We start from the raw sequence: 19,785 nt of genomic DNA on the forward strand, positions 1-19,785 counted from the left end.
TTACTGGTTCTTTGAGTTTTTCAATATTCCATCTTTTTGTGTTAATCTTCTGGTTTTTGTTAAATTTTAAATTATATTTCGGTAAGACTGACACATGATCATTACCTATGTCTAGTCCTGGATATGGACTTTATTGTCTTTCTATATCTTCTCTTCACTAACATAAAATTGAGTTGATACCTGTTATTATGGCTTGGAGCTTTCACAGTACCTCATTCTTTCACATGCTTTAAAGGCTGTTTCCTATCATCCTGTCACATTCCTTACAAAACTCAAGTAGACGGTTTGTGTCCTCCTCTCGAGATCACTCCTCGCTATGATGTGATAATCTCCCATTATGATTGTGCTTGTCTCTTGTTATTTTTATTAACTCTCCTATGTTTCATACTGTTCATCAGTCTCCTCTTTGTCATGTGCTGAAGTTGGTAAATAAATTTGTGTAAGTTGGTGGTTCAGTTGCAATCTTATCATTAATCTGTCATTTACATGATAGGTGTTCATTTCATTATGTTACTGTTTTCTTCCCACCACGGTTGCTCCCACATTTCTGCCTTGTTTTCCTCCTCCAGCACACATTACTCTTATTGTATCACTGTTGAGATCCCCTTGCTCTTGTCATCTGGTTTCGCACAGTCCTAAAATGTCAGTGTCGTTATAGTTCATAATAATTTTCAGGTCTTCTAATTGCATTATCTTTATTAGTGTTCTGGTATTTCATGTTCGTAGTTTCATTTGTTTCTTCACACAGTAGGCTTCACCTGGATTTCAGCCTGAGGCACCTCATTTGTACTCTTCTCAAAACTCAGTTTCCGAGTTCCACGATTGACAATGTAAAAATTATTATTTGCGTGTTCCGTAGTTGCTGTATGTAGGAAATATGTGGGTGGCATCCTGTTGCCTCCCACTTCACAGTTTTACTGCCATTTAAGGCATTCTGGCCATGCCAGTAAATACTGTATATACACAAATAATCTGCACATATTTTTCCCAAATTTAAAGACGAAAAACTGGGATGTGTGGATTAATTTTAATAAGGTTGGTACAGTTCCGTCTCCTGCAATAGATCCGTTATACTATAGTGTTGTTGCGGCCTCGGTCTGTGGCGCATCAGTGGCACGTTAGAAGTGAAATATTAACTGTTTGTTAACTTGTTTATCATGGCTACATGTTCTAATTATTGCTCAAACACAGCTAAAGAAAAACTGAAAATTATTGAAGAAGCAGAGAGCATTGGAAACCACGCAGCAGGAAGAAAGTGTATTGTGAGCCGAGGGCTGTATTTGCAGCTGACGAAAGAGCAAAACACAGCTTCAAGAAATGACTAGTAATGACTGGGGATGTCGCAACCAAACAGTGAAGTATCCAGACCTGGAAAAAAGACTCTGCAATTATGTAAATGAGAAGCGGCAATATGGATATGCTGTGACTAGTGAAATGTGCCAACTCAAAGCATTGGCTTTTGTCAAAGAATTAGGCATCACCGGTTTCAAAGCTAGCCAGGGCTGACTATCAAGATTTTTCAATCAAAATGCATTAGACTTCTGGCAAATTGGTGACACAGATCAAATGCCACTCTATTTTGAGATGCCCCTCGACAACACTGTGAACTGGCGAGGGGATCGACGTCATGAGATGAACTGGTAGCAGTGAGAAGCAGACGTGTACAGTGATATGTGTAACTGGCGATGGGCATAAGTTGCACCTTATGTGATATGATGCGTGTTTTTTTTAAAGTTAAGTTCCACTTTGAAATTAAAAGAAGACGTGCTAAGATATTTCAAAAATTTTAGTTTTACATGAAAGCCTGTACCTTAATCTACTTTTCTACATAATTTCTGTCAGTATTGTGGCACTTGTCATGACGTTGTACCAGCTTTTGAATACCCTCCTCATAGTAGTCTGCCGATGAAATCTTTGGTCTGATTCACCACATGCAGACGGGCATTGTCTTGCAGCAAAATGATGCCCTTGCTCAACTTCCACGGACTGTTGCTTTGACTCTGGTGTGACGTAGGCCACCCATGTTTCATCACCCGTAACAATTTGGCTTAAGAAATCATCACTGTGATTGTGGTACCGCTCAAGGAAAGTCAATGCACTGCCTAAATGTTCGATTTTGTGCACATCCGTCAACATTTTCGGTACCCAACGTGCGCACAATTTTCGGTAATTCAAGTGCTCGGTCACAATGCCATACAAAACACTATGAGAAACATTAGGAAAGTCATCTCGTAAGGAGGAAATCATAAAGCGTCTGTTTTCTCTCACCTTATTGTCCACTTCCTGCACCAAACTTTCATTAACGACCAAAGAACGCCCACTCCGTTGTTCATAGTACACATTTGTGCGGCCGTGTTCAAATGCTCTCACCCACTTTCTTACCATTCCATCACTCATAATGTTTTCTCTGTAAACTGCATAGATCTCACGATGAATATCGATCGCTTTTAGGCCATTAGCACTAAGAAATCTTATAACAGCCCATACTTCACAGTCGGTGGGACTCACGATTATCGGAGGCATCTTAAACACTCAGTACACAACGTGAACGAGGAAGAATCAGACTGTAATGGTGTCAGTGCGTAGACAATAGATGTAGGCACCCAGAGCGCATGCGCAGAACGCCGATCGCAGCGCTGCGACTGCGCTGTGGCAAAACGGTACTTACTTAAAAAACACGCCTTGTATTTAAAAGGAAAACTGTTCCAAAAATATCAGTGAAAGGCATATTGATGAGCACGAATCCGAAAGGGTGGATGGAAATGATCTTGTGGTTGACTGGGACATGCATGTTCGGCAATTTTGCCGTGGTGTGTTACAAGTTCAAGCCAAGGGGAAAAAATCAAGTGACCAGATTTGTCCCAAATTTGTGAGTGGGTGAAATGTGCACTGGTGGAAAAATCCTTCAGAAGATGTGGAATCACAACTTCATTGGACTGGACCAAAGATGACGCTCTTTGAGAAGATGGCAACAACAACAGTGGTTCTTCCACTAGAGGAGATGATGAAAGTGATGATCAATAGAATTTTTATTTTAGAATAATTTTTTAAATAAAATACAAATTAAAGCTAATTCTCCCCCTCCACCCTTTCTTTTAAATTACAATATGTGTATTATTTGATGGTGCAGATTATTCGTGTATATACGATATGCAGTCACAATCCAGGTTGACAGCCTGTGTCTTCTGAGTTGCGCAGATAGTGTAGCACCATCTCCATAATTGGAAAGAAAGCTTATTCTGCCTTCTCTGCCTTGACTGTAACCCTAAACATGGTGGTATTATCTGGAGCCAGGGTACTGTTGTATATTTCTAATTAAAAAAAAAGGGGGGAGGGGGTGTCCTTTCACAACCAATCTTGGAGCTAGGTATAGCTTTCTACCGATGCTTAATAATTTTGTTAGCATTCAATTTAATATTGGCACCTGTACAGCCAAGAAGTGCTCAGAGAGCTCTTCACTTCATCTTAGAATGCAGTCACTGCCAGAAAGCACTCATTAGCTGTCAGTGGCAGAGCTTAGCACTCTGGACTGTGAATTATGCAGCATATTGCAATGTTTGAAGTCTTTTATTTATTCATTTATATATGTAGTTATCTGCATGCTAGCTACATTTTGGTAGGAAAATGTCAAAATGAAGAAATTAACTGTAGGTCATGTATTTTCCTGTAGTCTGTATCAGAGAGTCTGATGTGCTGTGTAGCATATTTAGTGAGGTATGTGTGATGTACACATTGTTGCATGACTGAATGGTGTATGTGTATTGTTTGTACACCACCAAGCTCAGGTTGCATTTCATAAAGACCTTCAGCTCCTACAGGAAAGCCAAACGTAAGTCAGAATTTACTTGTAGTGTTTATAAAGTTGATTGTAAGTACCAAAATATTGCCAGTAGTTACAGATAACTCATAAATTATTATTACTTGAGGTAATTTTAGTACAAACAGTGACAACTCAAGATTTATTCTCTCAAAGTATTTTATGCTCTCAAAATTTTATTCTCTCAAAATATTTAGTTTAGTGTAGTAGCTTTTCAGTCTTGGTGTGATCTGACAGTGAACCGAATAAGTCTTGTATGCTATCATGAGGAAAAATAAATATTTCAAGAGAATGAATTGTCACTAGTTTTAAAGCTTCTGCTAGACTTCCCTAATATTTACATCGCAATCTGTGGGGTCGGCGTCATACCCATGGGTGATAAAAATCAAATTATTCTTTCACTGTAGAAGCTCCCATTGTAGAAATAATCCAAAAGTGTGTCACTTGTATAGAATAAAGTTTGCAAATATAGTATTTTTTACTTAACCCTGCCGTTTACACATTATTTCCCAATCTAGGTTCTCATGATGTAATAGTCCCTGATGTCTCAGACTTTCTTTGTGTGATGTATCAATAGCGTGCTTCCAGGTGTTTCCATTTTATGCACAATATTAAAAAAGTATGAAACCTTTGGTTGGTCGAAATACACTTGTTAATTGGAGATTCAGAACTGTTGTCCCCTTTAAAGTAGACTCCTTGATAATACATACAATTTTCCCAGTGCTCCTGCCATTGTTGGAAACACTTCTGGAACGTGTCTTCTGGAATGGTGATCAGTTTGGCCACCGCATTCGGCATGATATCTTCCCTTTGCTCAAATCGTGTTCCTTTCAGGGCATTTTTAGCTCAGGAGATAGCCAAAAATGGCACGGATTCGTGTCAGGGAGTTAGAAAGTCTGACCAACAACATTAATGATTTCCAGACAGCTTTGCTCCTGCTCCATTGTCAGCCCTTTGGTACAGATTTTGCTGACATTCTCCTTTGCAGAAATTGTCAGTCAAAATTGGATGTAACCATCTAATGCTCACCTCTGTCATGTTCACAAGTTCTAATACTGTCATATGATGAAATGAAATGAAATGTCGTGTGGCTAGGGCCTCCTGTCGGGTAGACCGTTCGCCTGGTGCAGGTCTTTCGATTTGACGCCACTTCGGCGACCTGCGCGTCGATGGGGATGAAATGATGATGATTAGGACAACACAACACCCAGTCATTGAGTGGAGAAAATCTCTCACCCAGCCGGGAATCGAACCCGGACCCTTAGGATTGACATTCTGTCACGCTGACCACTCAGCTACCGGGGGTGGACTCTGTCATATGATGATCTTGCCTGACCAAAGTCTGCACTTCCTCAATGACACTGTTACATTGGCTTGCCCAAGGCATGCCTAAGCATGGTTCGCTAACCGCAGATGTGTGGCCATCTTTTAAACAGTTGTTTACCATTCATTTCGTGTGAGTTTTCCACTGCATCATCTCAAAAAGGCTGTTGATTTTCACTTGGGTATTTCCAAGCTTTTCACAAAATTTGATGCTGTTTTGCTAGGGACAGGGAAAAATCATTTTATTTTACGGCCAAATTTGGGTTTATTTTTAGCCAATTCCAGTGTCATCTTTAGCCAATTCTGGTGTTATCTTTAGAAAACTTTGGTGCTCTTTTTTACACATTCAGTGTTTTTTTTTTCCAAATTCGGTGCTATTTTTTACCAAATTAGTTTTTTCCCAATTTCAGCACAATTTTTTTCACCATTTTGGTTCTACTTTATCCAATTTCGATTTGTTTCCTTTTTCAGTGATTTTTAGTCAATATCAGTGTTATATTTCTGCAAAATTTGGTGTTTTTGATTCACACCATAGGATATCCACTGCTATTTTAAAATTATACTTGAACCTCACCTTGAGGAAAAGAAGTCAAAATGCAGTTTCAACATTGAATAACTATCAGTTACAAATATTGTGAAACTGCCGTCCTCATACTTATAACATCAATCATGTATGGGAAAAGACATATTTTGTAATATTTCATAAAAATCATTAATTTTGAGTTATTTCATTCAAAACTGCCAATTACACATTATTTTTCATGTTTCATTTTCACAAAATGTTCTTGTTCTTGATGATTGCTGTTCCTGTTACTGGAATCCAACGAGTGTTTACTGTATGTCCTCAATCAGAGGCGAACAGCCCGTGACTTACACTTTCTGCTGTGGGGAAAAATTCATGACTGCACAAAAATGTTCTCCCACCCCGTTCGCCCTTTCCCCCACATCTCCAACCAAAGAAAGTCTCCACTGGTTTATGTGGAAAGGAGAATGTTTGATTGATACTTTTTGAACACATCTCGTATTTCAACGACCAACCCAGCTGTTGGGAGTCCAGGCAATGAGTACATATAACAGCACAATGTGCAGCAACTGAGTCGGTCATTGAAATACTGTGGATAAAATGGGAACAACTTGCTTGAACAGCTGGAGGCACACTAGTAATAATGTATGTCTTTACAGAAATGTAACTACTGTTTTTTGCACTGTATAGTTTTTCATCCTACTAGAAGGCAACGAAAATATGCAAACCAAAACTTTTGTTGATAGCCGTTCTCGTGCTGAGTATTTTAAAGTGAAATAGTATATCTTCAAGAGAAACAATTATTTATGGAATGTTTCTTGTTAAAAACTGCAAACAATAGCCCACTGACAATTCTATGTGAATTGTAATCAATGAATTTTTTTGAAGGCCAACTGAACTTTGTAATGAATTCTCTGACTGTGATCGGTCATCCACAAAGTAAGTTTCACAGGTGAATCACATAATATTTCCACGTGGCTGTCATTTTGTGCTTGCTCCACACAGAATATGATGTTAGGAACTGCATCAGGTAACACACAGTGGTACTTGTTTTTTATTTTGACTATCAATTTGTCGGATTCAGACCATTTGCAGACCATAAAAGATGTATTCAAATGTGCATTCCACAACTGCAATAGCTAATCATTGTTGAAAAATTCTGTTAAGTATAACATGTTATAATAAACATATAAACATTCACATTGCAAGACAGAGTACGTTTTTGTGTGAATGTTTACACTCACCTGAAGATGACTGATCAGTTGTCTGCCAGAAAACTTCACAGAATACCCATTACACCTGGAAAACGTGAAGAATTGCAATGGAGTACATGTTTGTTGTATGTGAATAGAACATTTCAAGAAAGATTAGTTATTGTAATTATAGACTGCGCAGTTGGGTAGATGTTTTATGGTCCAGGGATGATCTGGATTTGACTGAAATCAATAATCAAAATGAAAAATAATTACTGTTGTCTGTATATTACATGATGCAATTCCTAACATTTGTGGAAGCTGTCAACCACAATCTATACAATATTAAATATTGTTGTTTTGGGTAATGATGTGCACAACTTACATTTAATTTTGCCTTGAGTGCGAACAGTGGTGCATTTCATGTAGAAAATTGTTATTGGAATGGGCACTACAATGATTAAGTCAGTGATTTATACACTCCTGGAAATGGAAAAAAGAACACATTGACACCGGTGTGTCAGACCCACCATACTTGCTCCGGACACTGCGAGAGGGCTGTACAAGCAATGATCACACGCACGGCACAGCGGACACACCAGGAACCGCGGTGTTGGCCGTCGAATGGCGCTAGCTGCGCAGCATTTGTGCACCGCCGCCGTCAGTGTCAGCCAGTTTGCCGTGGCATACGGAGCTCCATCGCAGTCTTTAACACTGGTAGCATGCCGCGACAGCGTGGACGTGAACCGTATGTGCAGTTGACGGACTTTGAGCGAGGGCGTATAGTGGGCATGCGGGAGGCCGGGTGGACGTACCGCCGAATTGCTCAACACGTGGGGCGTGAGGTCTCCACAGTACATCGATGTTGTCGCCAGTGGTCGGCGGAAGGTGCACGTGCCCGTCGACCTGGGACCGGACCGCAGCGACGCACGGATGCACGCCAAGACCGTAGGATCCTACGCAGTGCCGTAGGGGACCGCACCGCCACTTCCCAGCAAATTAGGGACACTGTTGCTCCTGGGGTATCGGCGAGGACCATTTGCAACCGTCTCCATGAAGCTGGGCTACGGTCCCGCACACCGTTAGGCCGTCTTCCGCTCACGCCCCAACATCGTGCAGCCCGCCTCCAGTGGTGTCGCGACAGGCGTGAATGGAGGGACGAATGGAGACGTGTCGTCTTCAGCGATGAGAGTCGCTTCTGCCTTGGTGCCAATGATGGTCGTATGCGTGTTTGGCGCCGTGCAGGTGAGCGCCGCAATCAGGACTGCATACGACCGAGGCACACAGGGCATCATGGTGTGGGGAGCGATCTCCTACACTGGCCGTACACCACTGGTGATCGTCGAGGGGACACTGAATAGTGCACGGTACATCCAAACCGTCATCGAACCCATCGTTCTACCATTCCTAGACCGGCAAGGGAACTTGCTGTTCCAACAGGACAATGCACGTCTGCATGTATCCCGTGCCACCCAACGTGCTCTAGAAGGTGTAAGTCAACTACCCTGGCCAGCAAGATCTCCGGATCTGTCCCCCATTGAGCATGTTTTGGACTGGATGAAGCGTCGTCTCACGCGGTCTGCACGTCCAGCACGAACGCTGGTCCAACTGAGGCGCCAGGTGGAAATGGCATGGCAAGCCGTTCCACAGGACTACATCCAGCATCTCTACGATCGTCTCCATGGGAGAATAGCAGCCTGCATTGCTGCGAAAGGTGGATATACACTGTACTAGTGCCGACATTGTGCATGCTCTGTTGCCTGTGTCTATGTGCCTGTGGTTCTGTCAGTGTGATCATGTGATGTATCTGACCCCAGGAATGTGTCAATAAAGTTTCCCCTTCCTGGGACAATGAATTCACGGTGTTCTTATTTCAATTTCCAGGAGTGTATTTTTAATGTGTGAAGTGTGACACTGTCTGGCTTTTAATGCGCAAAGAGTAATCCTCAATAATTGACATGTATTGCTTACCACCAGATTCTGTGCACTACAAGTCCTCCATGACTGTTGTCTTTGACTAATTCCCTCAGCCTACAGTTGTAATCTGTCTGCTTGTGGTTTTCATTTCTTTCTGCTTCTCAGATAATTTATTATTGGGTGACACTTGCAGGGGAATATCAAAGATATTTTTAGCAGCTGCTTTTTGCCAAAAATGGCAAATTACTTTGGTAAGGGAGTACATAAACTATTCCTATATCACAAAACAGATCTCACATGTGGAGGCAGTTTTGCACACAAGTAGTGGAATGTAAATACTTACATGCACACCATGCATTTTTGTTATTACCATTTTTGTGTACATATATATATTTGTTTCTCATACCGTATCACAACATACTTTATGGATGACCTTCAAACCTAAATTTTTTGGTAAAACATGTGGAAAGTCAAACATGCAAAATTAAGAGTAAATTCTCCATACTTTCCTTTTTTTTCTAGGTATGGGTTTACGTGAGCCCAATGTAAAAAAAAAAAAAAATGCTCTTCTATTAGATTATTAATAAGCCAATTCTTGTATTAAACTTTCTCCTGTTACTGTGTGATTAGCCCATTGTTGAATGACTTGGTCATGTTTCTCATTACATTGTGGCCATGACATGCAAAATGATGTGGTTTATGGCAATATTGCTTTATTGGTTGGAAAGGGGAACCCAAAGTGTTTACTAATTTGTGGCAATTGCTTAATTACTAGAATTCAGCTATTCAGGATGTTTGTGTGTCAAGACAAGGGAACTATTTTGACATTCCCACATTATTTTATAATCTCTTGCAAAAGTAGTTTGTTTCACTCTTAGCAGAAGATATTGATGTTGGATTGTGATTTACAAAAAACAATTTCAGTTTGGTTACTCACCTATCCATAACATAAATGTTTCAAATTTGACATATTCCTGCAAAATAGGTAAAAGAAACTGCCAATCAATTTCTTACATGAAGAATGTCATTTAGAAGATCTTGATTATTTAGTACATGACAGGAAAATTGTGATAGGTGTAATCACATCTTTGTGGCAAGTATTCTTGTAAGTGTTTGGTGAAATAATAGCTGTAGTCCTAAACAGCCTTCCATTTGTCAGCTTTGAACAGCTTATTTTTCCTACAAAAGCACATCTTTCAGACATTTTATTAAGAGGTGCATACTATTTCAAGAAGCTGTGTGACCGTCACTGCCGAAGCACAGCAGTATGCAAAAAATCTTTCCAGATAATCTGACAGTTCAATCCTCTCGTATAAATTATGCTAAGTGAAGTACAGGCAAACGTTTTTACTCTATATTCTTCCATCATTGTCAAATAGTGGAAAGTCCAGGATGGAATGACAACAATACGAAAAGGATATATTGCTACTCATCACATAGAGAAGACATTGAGTCACAGGCTAGCATTCTAGCATTGTTTTTCATTGTGCCCGTCTGTGATCAGTGCCTCCTTTATGTGAAAAATATCTGTTTCTCCTTTCCATATTTTTCCATCATTTTGATTTATAATCTCTACCTGACTCAAATGTGTATAATTCCAAACTCTGCTTGCAATTACTATTATACTTCTAATTTACTAATGAATAATATTTATACCTTTCTTTCAATTTTTTCAGTAATGGCTTCTCATCTGCTATTGTTATATTTGCTGGTTACAAACATTGGCTTTTGTTTCCCACACGAAATAAGTTAAATTAAGAAGATGCCTTCCTAATAACTATAAAAGTGTCGCCCGGTGATACTAGGTGACAAAGAAATGGTCTTACATTGAAAATTTTAGGAAGTGAAAAAAAAAGAAAAAAAAAAAAAAGAAATTATACGGGAAAAAGCTCTCTGTCTCCCAATAAACAAAATGATTTTTAAGAAACTAGGAAGACATCTTCAAAGGACAGTTGACTATTAGATACCATGTTTAACTGATTCATAGAAAAACCAACATGTGAATCAGTTTCTACTTATCGTTAATGCCTTATGCAAAAAAATTTACTTTTATTTTTGACTTATTACATAATTTATACATATAATGAAGGAAATAAAGGTAACCAGTAATGCTGTATATACATAAACTAAATTAAAATCATTGCTAAGCTTTCAGACAAATTGATTCTGAGAGCTAACTGATTGTCAAAAATGCACACATACACTTGTTTGCCTGTATCATTGTCATGACAGATTGCACTACCTCTGCTCAAACAGTGTGTGTGTGTGTGTGTGTGTGTGTGTGTGTGTGTGTGTTTTAGTTGGTCTGTCGGTCAATTGGTTAGTCAGTTAGTTAGTTAATTAGCTCAAAGTGAGGACAATGCCTGAAAGCTTAGGAACAATTTCAATCTCGTTTATGTACATGATGACTGCTCAGTGCCTCAGGTACTATATCATAGGTAGTTACCTTCATAACTTCAATTATTTGTATTCCATCCGTGACTAGCCAATATCATATTAGAAAATACTTAGTTAGATGGGTCAATGTGATGGTCATTTAATTTATTCAGGACTTAACTGTGCACTTGTAACAGAAGCTCATGAAGTTCTAAAACACAAAATTGTTTTTAATTCTTACAATGAGCCTAATGTACATTTTCCTTATTTTATCCAGAATATCTGTTCACACTGTCTTTACAACAATGCGGTAAAACAGTGGACGTCTATTAGAATGAACTCATTTCTATTTACTGTACTACAGTGTCAGTTTAAGCATTCTGTGCCGTTCGAGAATCATTTTAGAAAAGTGTATGGATGGTTCCTACAGTAAAGATGCAGTTGATTCCTTGCCCCTTCTCATGCGACTGATTAAGTGGCCCATCTTTGGGCCAGTAATTCTTTTGGAAAGCTGAGTTGTCTGAATGGGTCAGTATTGTTTGTGTTGTAGTGTTCCTCTGTATTGTCACTACTACTACTGTTGCTAATGTAGGCTCTATTTTCGGACAGCCAATCACAGCAGCGAGTCTCATGACGACAATGGCGGGCGGCAATGTGTCGCTTTCAGGAGGACAGGTTGTAACGGGCACCGGCATTGCCACCACCGTCACCTCCCCTCTGGTTCGACAGGTTGCGGGGCAACAAGTTGTTAATCTGCAACAGGTAAATGAAAGCTCTCTTATGTTTGTGAAATGGATAGATTGTAGTCAGATAGTATAAGTTATCATACAAAGTCCTCCTCCAGAAGTAGAAAAACACACACAAATTGTTAGGAATAACCAATATTCAGGGTAAAAGAACTCACCAACGTATCCCACCAGGTGCGTCCAAAAACACACACACATGCGCGCATGTGCCTGCACAAACATGTCCATGTCATCTCTGGACACTAATGTCAAACTCTTGGCCATGTGTGTGTGAGTAGTGCATGTATGAATATGTATGTGTGTGTGTGTGTGTGGGAGGGGGGGTGGGGGGGGGGTGAATGTGGTGATTTTTCTATATCTGAAGGAGGACTCTGTCCAGTTGCGTAAAATATCCAGTCTTCTTGTCTGCTACTCAGTGTCTTCTCATTGTGTTGGTTAGCAATCTATCCATTTCATATTGTTGTTATTCAATCCCAAAGGTTCCTTTGTTTGATCTCTATGTTTACATTTTGCTATTTTTTCATGACTGTCGATGATTTGTACATTTTAACGGTGTCTCCTATGTCTAATTTTATTTACTAGCTGAGAAATCTGTCATTGCCCGGATATTTATTAATAACTGTGCTGGAGACTTTGTACAAGTGAAATTTATTTTTGACTTATAAAGCCTCTTTGTATACAACATCTGATATAATATGATTGAGGACACGACGAAAAGGTTGTTTGCTTCACAATGGCACTAAGATCGACGCCCGCATCACGCAGTGTCTGACCTTTTGCTTTTTTTTTCATCATGGCATGACATAAGCTCACTGAGGGTTGTACACATTTAAAGCAAGATGGTGAGTATTTAGGAAAAAGCAAGATTCAGGTTATAAAAACTCACTCACCTGCCCCACCAGGTGCATCCAAAAATAGAATTTCTCCCGTATCATTGTTGACACTCTGATAAACACATTCGAAAACATATGCTGTTCTTCCGTTATATTTTGGATGCCATTTTGCAAGGTTTCTGTAAGTTCTGCTGGATTATAACTTATTTTCACAGTGCACTCTATCGATGTGTTTGCCTTCTGGTAATGGTGCATGCAAATCATACTGACAGAGAGGATTTCCTCCTATAGTTGTAACCAAATTTTGAGTAGGCATGAAGCATTGATTAAGAACGCTGTTACTTGATCTGTCATTCAGTTAATCTTCAATATTTTGTCCAATATTCCTACAAAAGTCCTCTGTCAATTTATTCTGATATTTTAGCCACAACACTACAGCATCAAAAAGGGCACAAAATATAGCAAAAAGGTAAACATATGACACAAGTTATGTGGACTGTCACTAATGCTTGCTTCAGTCAGTGTGTCATCCCAGTGCCTGGTATCATCAGCTAGGTTTTGCTCGTGGCAAGCATCTCAGTAAGTGAGATATTCGACATCGTTAGTAAGTCTCCTCACCATACATAAAATCAGGTGCAAATAAAAATGTGAGCAGTTTTTAAATGAACCATGTATAAACTTCCAATAACATGTTTTTCAAACATTCCCGGATTCGCCATCCACAGCTCTGCCATGCCCTACACAATTGAAGACACCACGCTATTTGTTGTAAGTATAGTATGGTGGCACTTCATCGTACAACATTATTTTTGCAAAATCATCAGTTTCACAAAGCCGAAAGTATGCCAGCGATGTTGTTTTCTATCTGTTCTTTAATATTTTTAGGGTTAATATGTATTCACTGTCCACCTTCAAAGCATACATTGAGATGCATCAGAGGCTGGTGTCTTTTGTGAATAGAGAAGCTCGAAATGCACCATGCTGCTGATTGAAACCTTGAGACTTCATCATGTCATGTGCAGATGTGGCTTGGTCACTGGCCTTGTTCACATAATTGCAGATATATTTATTAGATTCAACACTATTGCACATTTCTCCATTAGCTTGAAATATTTTAGATAATATTTGTAAATAGGGCACAACCCATGTATTGCCCAAAATAATTTATTTGCCACATGATTTTATTTTAGCTGTAAACCCACCATGCTCAGGTGAACATCAACTATACAATGGATATCCATTTTCTCCTGTTATTATTTGCTTTACCAGTGTTCTTGGATGTCTTTTAGAACGCTGGCCGTTCTACTTGTAAGGAGATCTTCTTTCTGGTGCTCTGCAAGGACCATGAACTGTTTCGTCTTTACAACGTCAAACAGTGTTGGATCTGTGTTGTAGTCCAGGAATTCAGCACTTATCAGCTTATCGACATATTTGGGACATATGTTGTCTTCCAGCCATAGGAGTATTTGTGTATGAGACAGGCCATGCTTTTGCCACTCAGCACTGTACACGAATCACTAAGCTGGCCCAAAAATGCTTTCTTTTGCAATCTTGTTGATCAGCTACTTCAATTCCGGGTTGAATACCAAAGCTATTATTTGTGCTGCTCATACAATACTTGTCCAACAAAAAGTTCCTGAATATATTCATTTCACTTTGGATTTGTTGTGAATGTAATAAACAGATCAGACCTTCTGTACTTCCACACATAACAGAAATCGTCCTGTGCATGCTCGTGCATATAACATGAGCCACTGGTTAAACTGGATGGAAGGATCACTAATTAGTGTAAGTTTTCCATGCTGTCATCCTTTGGCATAGTGTCTCACAAGTGCACATAATCTTAGGTGTGTATCAGTCTCTGGTTGGTGCATATGTACACCAAGTGCTGAGTCTCGATTTTGGCGTGCATATCGACATTAAGCTGGCTAAACTGTCATCGAAATCTTTGCAAATAGGCAAAATGAATCCTCTTATTTGCAGCTGGTGAGAAGAAAATTGTTGGGATGATTTTTGCAATCTTGTGTTAGGGTTGACCTGATACACTCCAAAATCTTCTCCATGGCAATAAGTGAAAGGGTACTGTTGGGCATCATAAGACCTATGTGTCTCATAAATGCGTTGAAAGTGATCGTCTCGAGTGCGCAGTACTATATCATACTGTTCGCATTCCTGATCATTCAAAACAGCTGCAACTTCATTTGTGTCAGACAAGATGTCCAGCAGCAGGTCGATTATATGCACTAATGACAATAATTATTATTATTTTTCCCTTGTGGAATAGATTCTGTAGCAGCTTTGAAAGTGTGAATATGTGGATTCATTTGATGCAGCATGTTTTCTAGCAGAGCAATCAGATCATTGTTAAGTTGTGGAAAGTTTTGGTTTGTAATTTGTGTCTGTTCTTCATGATTACAGACAAAATGTATCTGAAGAAATTTGGGCTCATTTTCAGGAAGCAAAGTACCAATAACGTGGTAAACTTGGCCCCAAAAGGTAGGCGTGAATGGTCCTTCTGTTATTTATTTTGTGCTAAACAACATAATTTGAAACATGTTATGTATGCACAGATGTTATACAAAAAGTGTTTTGGATGTGAATTGTCACGATTAGCAGAGATTTTACGAAATCAAGGAGTTTCTGAAAAATCTCAATATGCACTTTTCCACTTGAGCAACATGTCCCAACCATCTCTTCTTGCCATTTCAGAGCACCACAAAATTTACAGATTATGATCGTTCTGTCAATTGAAGCAGATGTGACATAATCAGTTACGTGTCTATATGTAAATGCACTTTTTGTCCTTATCAACCTGTACTGTGATGTTGTTGTGTTGTATTGTAAGGCGCCTCGTATACCGTTTATATGCGTAAATAGGGTGTATGTCATCATTCTCGTCTCTTCCTTCCCTCGTTGATATCAGAGCATGAGAAATGTTTATGTTTGTGTTTACCTATTTGTTGTTGGCAACACACAACTACACGGCCACAGTACCACTTGATTCAAGAATAGCTAGCTTAAATAGAATAAAGATAGTGGGTTTCGCTGCAGCGTTATTTATGTGTGATTTTATTCTTCACTTAATCTTTGAGACTCTAAGAACCAGCTACTCTTAATCAGGCCCAAAACTTGACTTGTAATGAGAGCACTTACGACCAGTCTGTCACAATATTAATAATACGTAAGGCTCTACACCACTATAATAAAATATCACTGTTCATGGAATAACAAAATATATGAATAAACTTCTTTATACCTTTCCTTGTATTCAGTCAAATGCTTTCAAATGTTTATTTCGCACCCACAAATCATTCACACCTCGATGTAGACTGTAAACGTGTGCATGAAAAATAGTACACTGTTTCTGCTGATAACCACGTATGAGCTTTTTATTTGCTAGGCTGCTTCAATCAACAGGATTTATATTGGATTTTGAAATTGACCTTTCTATCCAAACTTACATCCTCCACGATGGCCTTTCAACAGTGGGATAACCATCAAAGATTCTACCCTTTTGTGATAATTAAGAATTCTCATTAATTGTATTTTTGCAAGTTTAAAGCAAACCAGCGGCAGCGCAAAGCAGTCTTGATACCGTGACACACTCGCTTAATTGACCTGCTTACATCTATATTTAATTCCAAGGTCATAATTCGCCCCACGTGATTGTGTGCAGTTGTACTTCGTCAAATCAATTATTTCTCAAATCGTAATCACTAATCCCAACACTGACTGTTCATAAACACACAATTAACACTTTTTTTTTTTTTTTTTTTTCTAAGAGTAAAAGAATTACGTCAAGTTACCTACATAGTTATTAAAATATTATTCCAAATGACCTCAAACATTTATCGTCATTATATTTTAATGGTAATCAGAAAAATATGATTTATTATCAGAAAATAAAACATAACATATCGCAAAGCGCACGTAACTAAATGACAGCTTTGCACGCGTCGGGACTTAATCACGCAAAACTATATAAAGAAATGCCCGAAATCTCAATTTCTCCATACCAACTGACAGATACAAATAAGATATGAGACTTCATAGATCAATCTTGACCTGTAATATTATAAACCCACACAAGTTCTATATGCCTTACAACTTTTCTTGAGAGTCTTCTGAACCTTCAGATGAAATTAGTGTGTGTCTAGGTGAGCTCGGCACTGTTACTTCTGCCCCTGCCTGCCATAGTCTATCTATTCCCTCCCTTTCCCTCGCTGTAAAATTGTCGTGATCTTGATGCATGCATTGTCCATATCTAATTCTAAATGCCACTGCGAGTGATCATCACTTTCTGAAGCTTTAGCAATATTGTGACAATCTCGGTCATTACTTAAGTGCTCCTCAGACTGTGTAAATGTTCCTGAGCTGCGAGATAATGATTGACACTCCTAATCAGTCCTCAGTCACACACCCGATCAGTCACTGCATTTGAGAGACCATGATGCAGCTGTGTGAACATGCTCAGAACTTTGGTGGTTTTCACTCCTGCAGTGGTTTTCTCTGTGGGTGAAGATTTCTGAGAAGTAAGATAGTGTGTAATGCTCATGAACAGAGTTACTTTGTGCCTCACTTTCAGAAAGAATTTCAAAAAGCGAATCAAAGTCTGATGTTCTTGAACTGTAGCAAGTCTCACCTCATGATTTTCATTCAGTCCTTGAGCCCGCATAATCCTCAGTCTTTTAGAATTTCTGGTGTATTTAGAAAAACTTAACTGTTTTCTAGACATTTTTATCCATAAACAAAGTGAAATCAAAATGTAATGAGTAGGCACAGAAATAACAAAGCAAACTCAGTCAATTACTTTTTCCTAGCAAAGAGTATAAATAAGAACTGCCGAAAAATGCAAAGCAAAGTCGTTAAGTTTTTAATACGTAAAGCAAATCAGTAAAACCATATGTTCAATCCAGATAAATTCAATATTAGTTTGTATTCATAAAGGTAAGTTTGCGGCACTTAATTCTTTCATTTACGTAACTACTGAAAATACATTTGTCACTGAGTTAAAAAAAACTAACACCACCATCTGTTGGTTCTTTGCTGTGCCACATAACTGACATCGCTGTCTATTGGTTCTTTAGTGTATTATACTGTGATGATCATCTCACTGAGGTAAACATCTGAACTACTACGCTGAGCAAATCATTTTAGAAAAAAACTTTAAATTACGTTTTTTTCCTCGTTGATCTGATTTAGATGAAATAAAGCGTATATGGCTTATATGTTGCCCTGAGCTACGTTAAAGTTAGCTGTGAATCCCCATAAAAATTAGTTTGGAAGTTAGTGTGTTCAAACAGACAAATAGATAAACATCATGACTTTAGATAAAAATTTAAATTAGTATATCTTTTTTCATGGTCTGATTTTGGTGAAATAGAGCCTGTATGATGCCCCAAGCTGCACTCAAGTTACTTCTGAAACCCCATGAAAATTTGTGTAGTAGTTTTGGAGATTAGCATGTTTAAAGAGGCAAACATGATGGTTTACAGTTTTATTATTAGTGTTTGTATAGATCTTGAATAGATATTTGCTAGATTTCACCTGCATTTCAAACGAATTTTGCCCTGCAGTTTCATTTCCATGCAGCTCAATGTTTATTATCTCACATATCCTGAGCTATGTACCGTGCACTGATATAATTTTGTTGATACATTCAGTGACATATATGGGTAGTGTCTGTGAAATGTGTTGCAAACACAGTTAGTAGTAAAAAAGTACTAAATTAAAACATCATAGTTTTACTATATGAACAGTGAAAATGAAAATGTAGTAAGTGATAAACTATTTTCTTTCATCATTTTGTGGGATTTGTCAGTGATAAAAAGTTTCATAGAGGTTTAAAATTGTGTGTAATGTTTGTTGTAGCGTACTTAGTGCTCTACAAAAAGACTTTCACAATTAAAGCTTTCAGCCATTAAAGCCTTCATCAACAATATACACACATATGCGTGCCCTCCACCCTCACACACACACACACACACACACACACACACACACACACACATACTTGACTGCAGTCTCAGGCAACTGAAACCACAGAGTCTTTTTGTTGTGCCTATCTGTGACTCAGCATCTCATCTATATGGTGAGTAGCAACTTTCCTTCTCATAACATTGTTACGTTCTGTCCTGGATTTTCCGTTATTTGATTACTAAATGCTCGCATTCTCAAATACTGGATGAATAAAGTATGGATATTTGCGTTTTTGTGGGCTACACTTCTTTTACACCCTCATTCTCATCCCTTTGGTAGCTAGGTGATTCTTACCTCCACAGCAATTTTGAGAAGGTAAGTGGTATGTGTATCAACTTTGGTTGAAATCGGTCAAGTGGTTTCGGAGAAGATGTGGAACATAGACATATATACATACATTTTTATAATGTGTATGGATATGTGTTTTTGCATGATCGTATTTCAAACAGACAGATGTGGTGATTTTACAGTTTTGTTACTAATATTTTATTCATTTTTTATGCACTTATTTCTACTGGCAAGCTTAGGTCTTCATGCCCTCTCTCACATCTAACCGGACATTCTTCATGATGCAACATCACCATATGTGTTGTACAGGAGTCGTATATAATGCTCATACTAAAACTGACAATCACAATAATAATACACACTAAGTTCAAGGTTCAATTCGTGGTGGAAATCTCAGATCCTCTCAAAATGAAAGTGGAAGTAAGACAAGATAATTAATGACTTTTCAACTGTGGCATTTAGAAAGCGATACGAGAATGGCTCAAACAGAATATGATCCTCAGAATTGATTAATCAATCACTTTAAGCTGAGTCAAGTATGTACAGAATGTCTAGCATTTGCAGATGATTTAGCGGTCTTTATTCGCAACATTTCATCAGCCCAAATTCAGACAGAACTCTCGAAATAAGCTGCAGAAAAAGTCTGCTTCAGATATGTTCTGAAAAAAAAAAAACAGAATACATGACTAGCAAAAGACAAGCACCAAAATTCAAGCAGATGACATATGGCAAATTTAAACAGGTCGCACAATTTAAATATCTCAGTGAAACCATTCAAGAAAATGGAATC

At 38.6% G+C, this 19,785-nt stretch overlaps 1 protein-coding gene across 1 annotated transcript in view; it reads left to right on the forward strand.

Moving 5' to 3' along the window:
• Nucleotides 1-19,785, forward strand: part of LOC126425298 (nuclear factor related to kappa-B-binding protein) — a 195,619-nt gene that overhangs the window by 103,578 nt on the left and 72,256 nt on the right. The window contains exon 16 of the mRNA XM_050088276.1: nucleotides 11,759-11,911. Coding sequence (XP_049944233.1) covers nucleotides 11,759-11,911 — 153 coding nt within the window. The remainder of the gene's footprint in view (nucleotides 1-11,758; nucleotides 11,912-19,785) is intronic.

This window comes from Schistocerca serialis, chromosome 10 (genome assembly GCF_023864345.2).
Source record: "Schistocerca serialis cubense isolate TAMUIC-IGC-003099 chromosome 10, iqSchSeri2.2, whole genome shotgun sequence".
In the NCBI taxonomy this organism is placed as follows: domain Eukaryota; kingdom Metazoa; phylum Arthropoda; class Insecta; order Orthoptera; family Acrididae; genus Schistocerca; species Schistocerca serialis.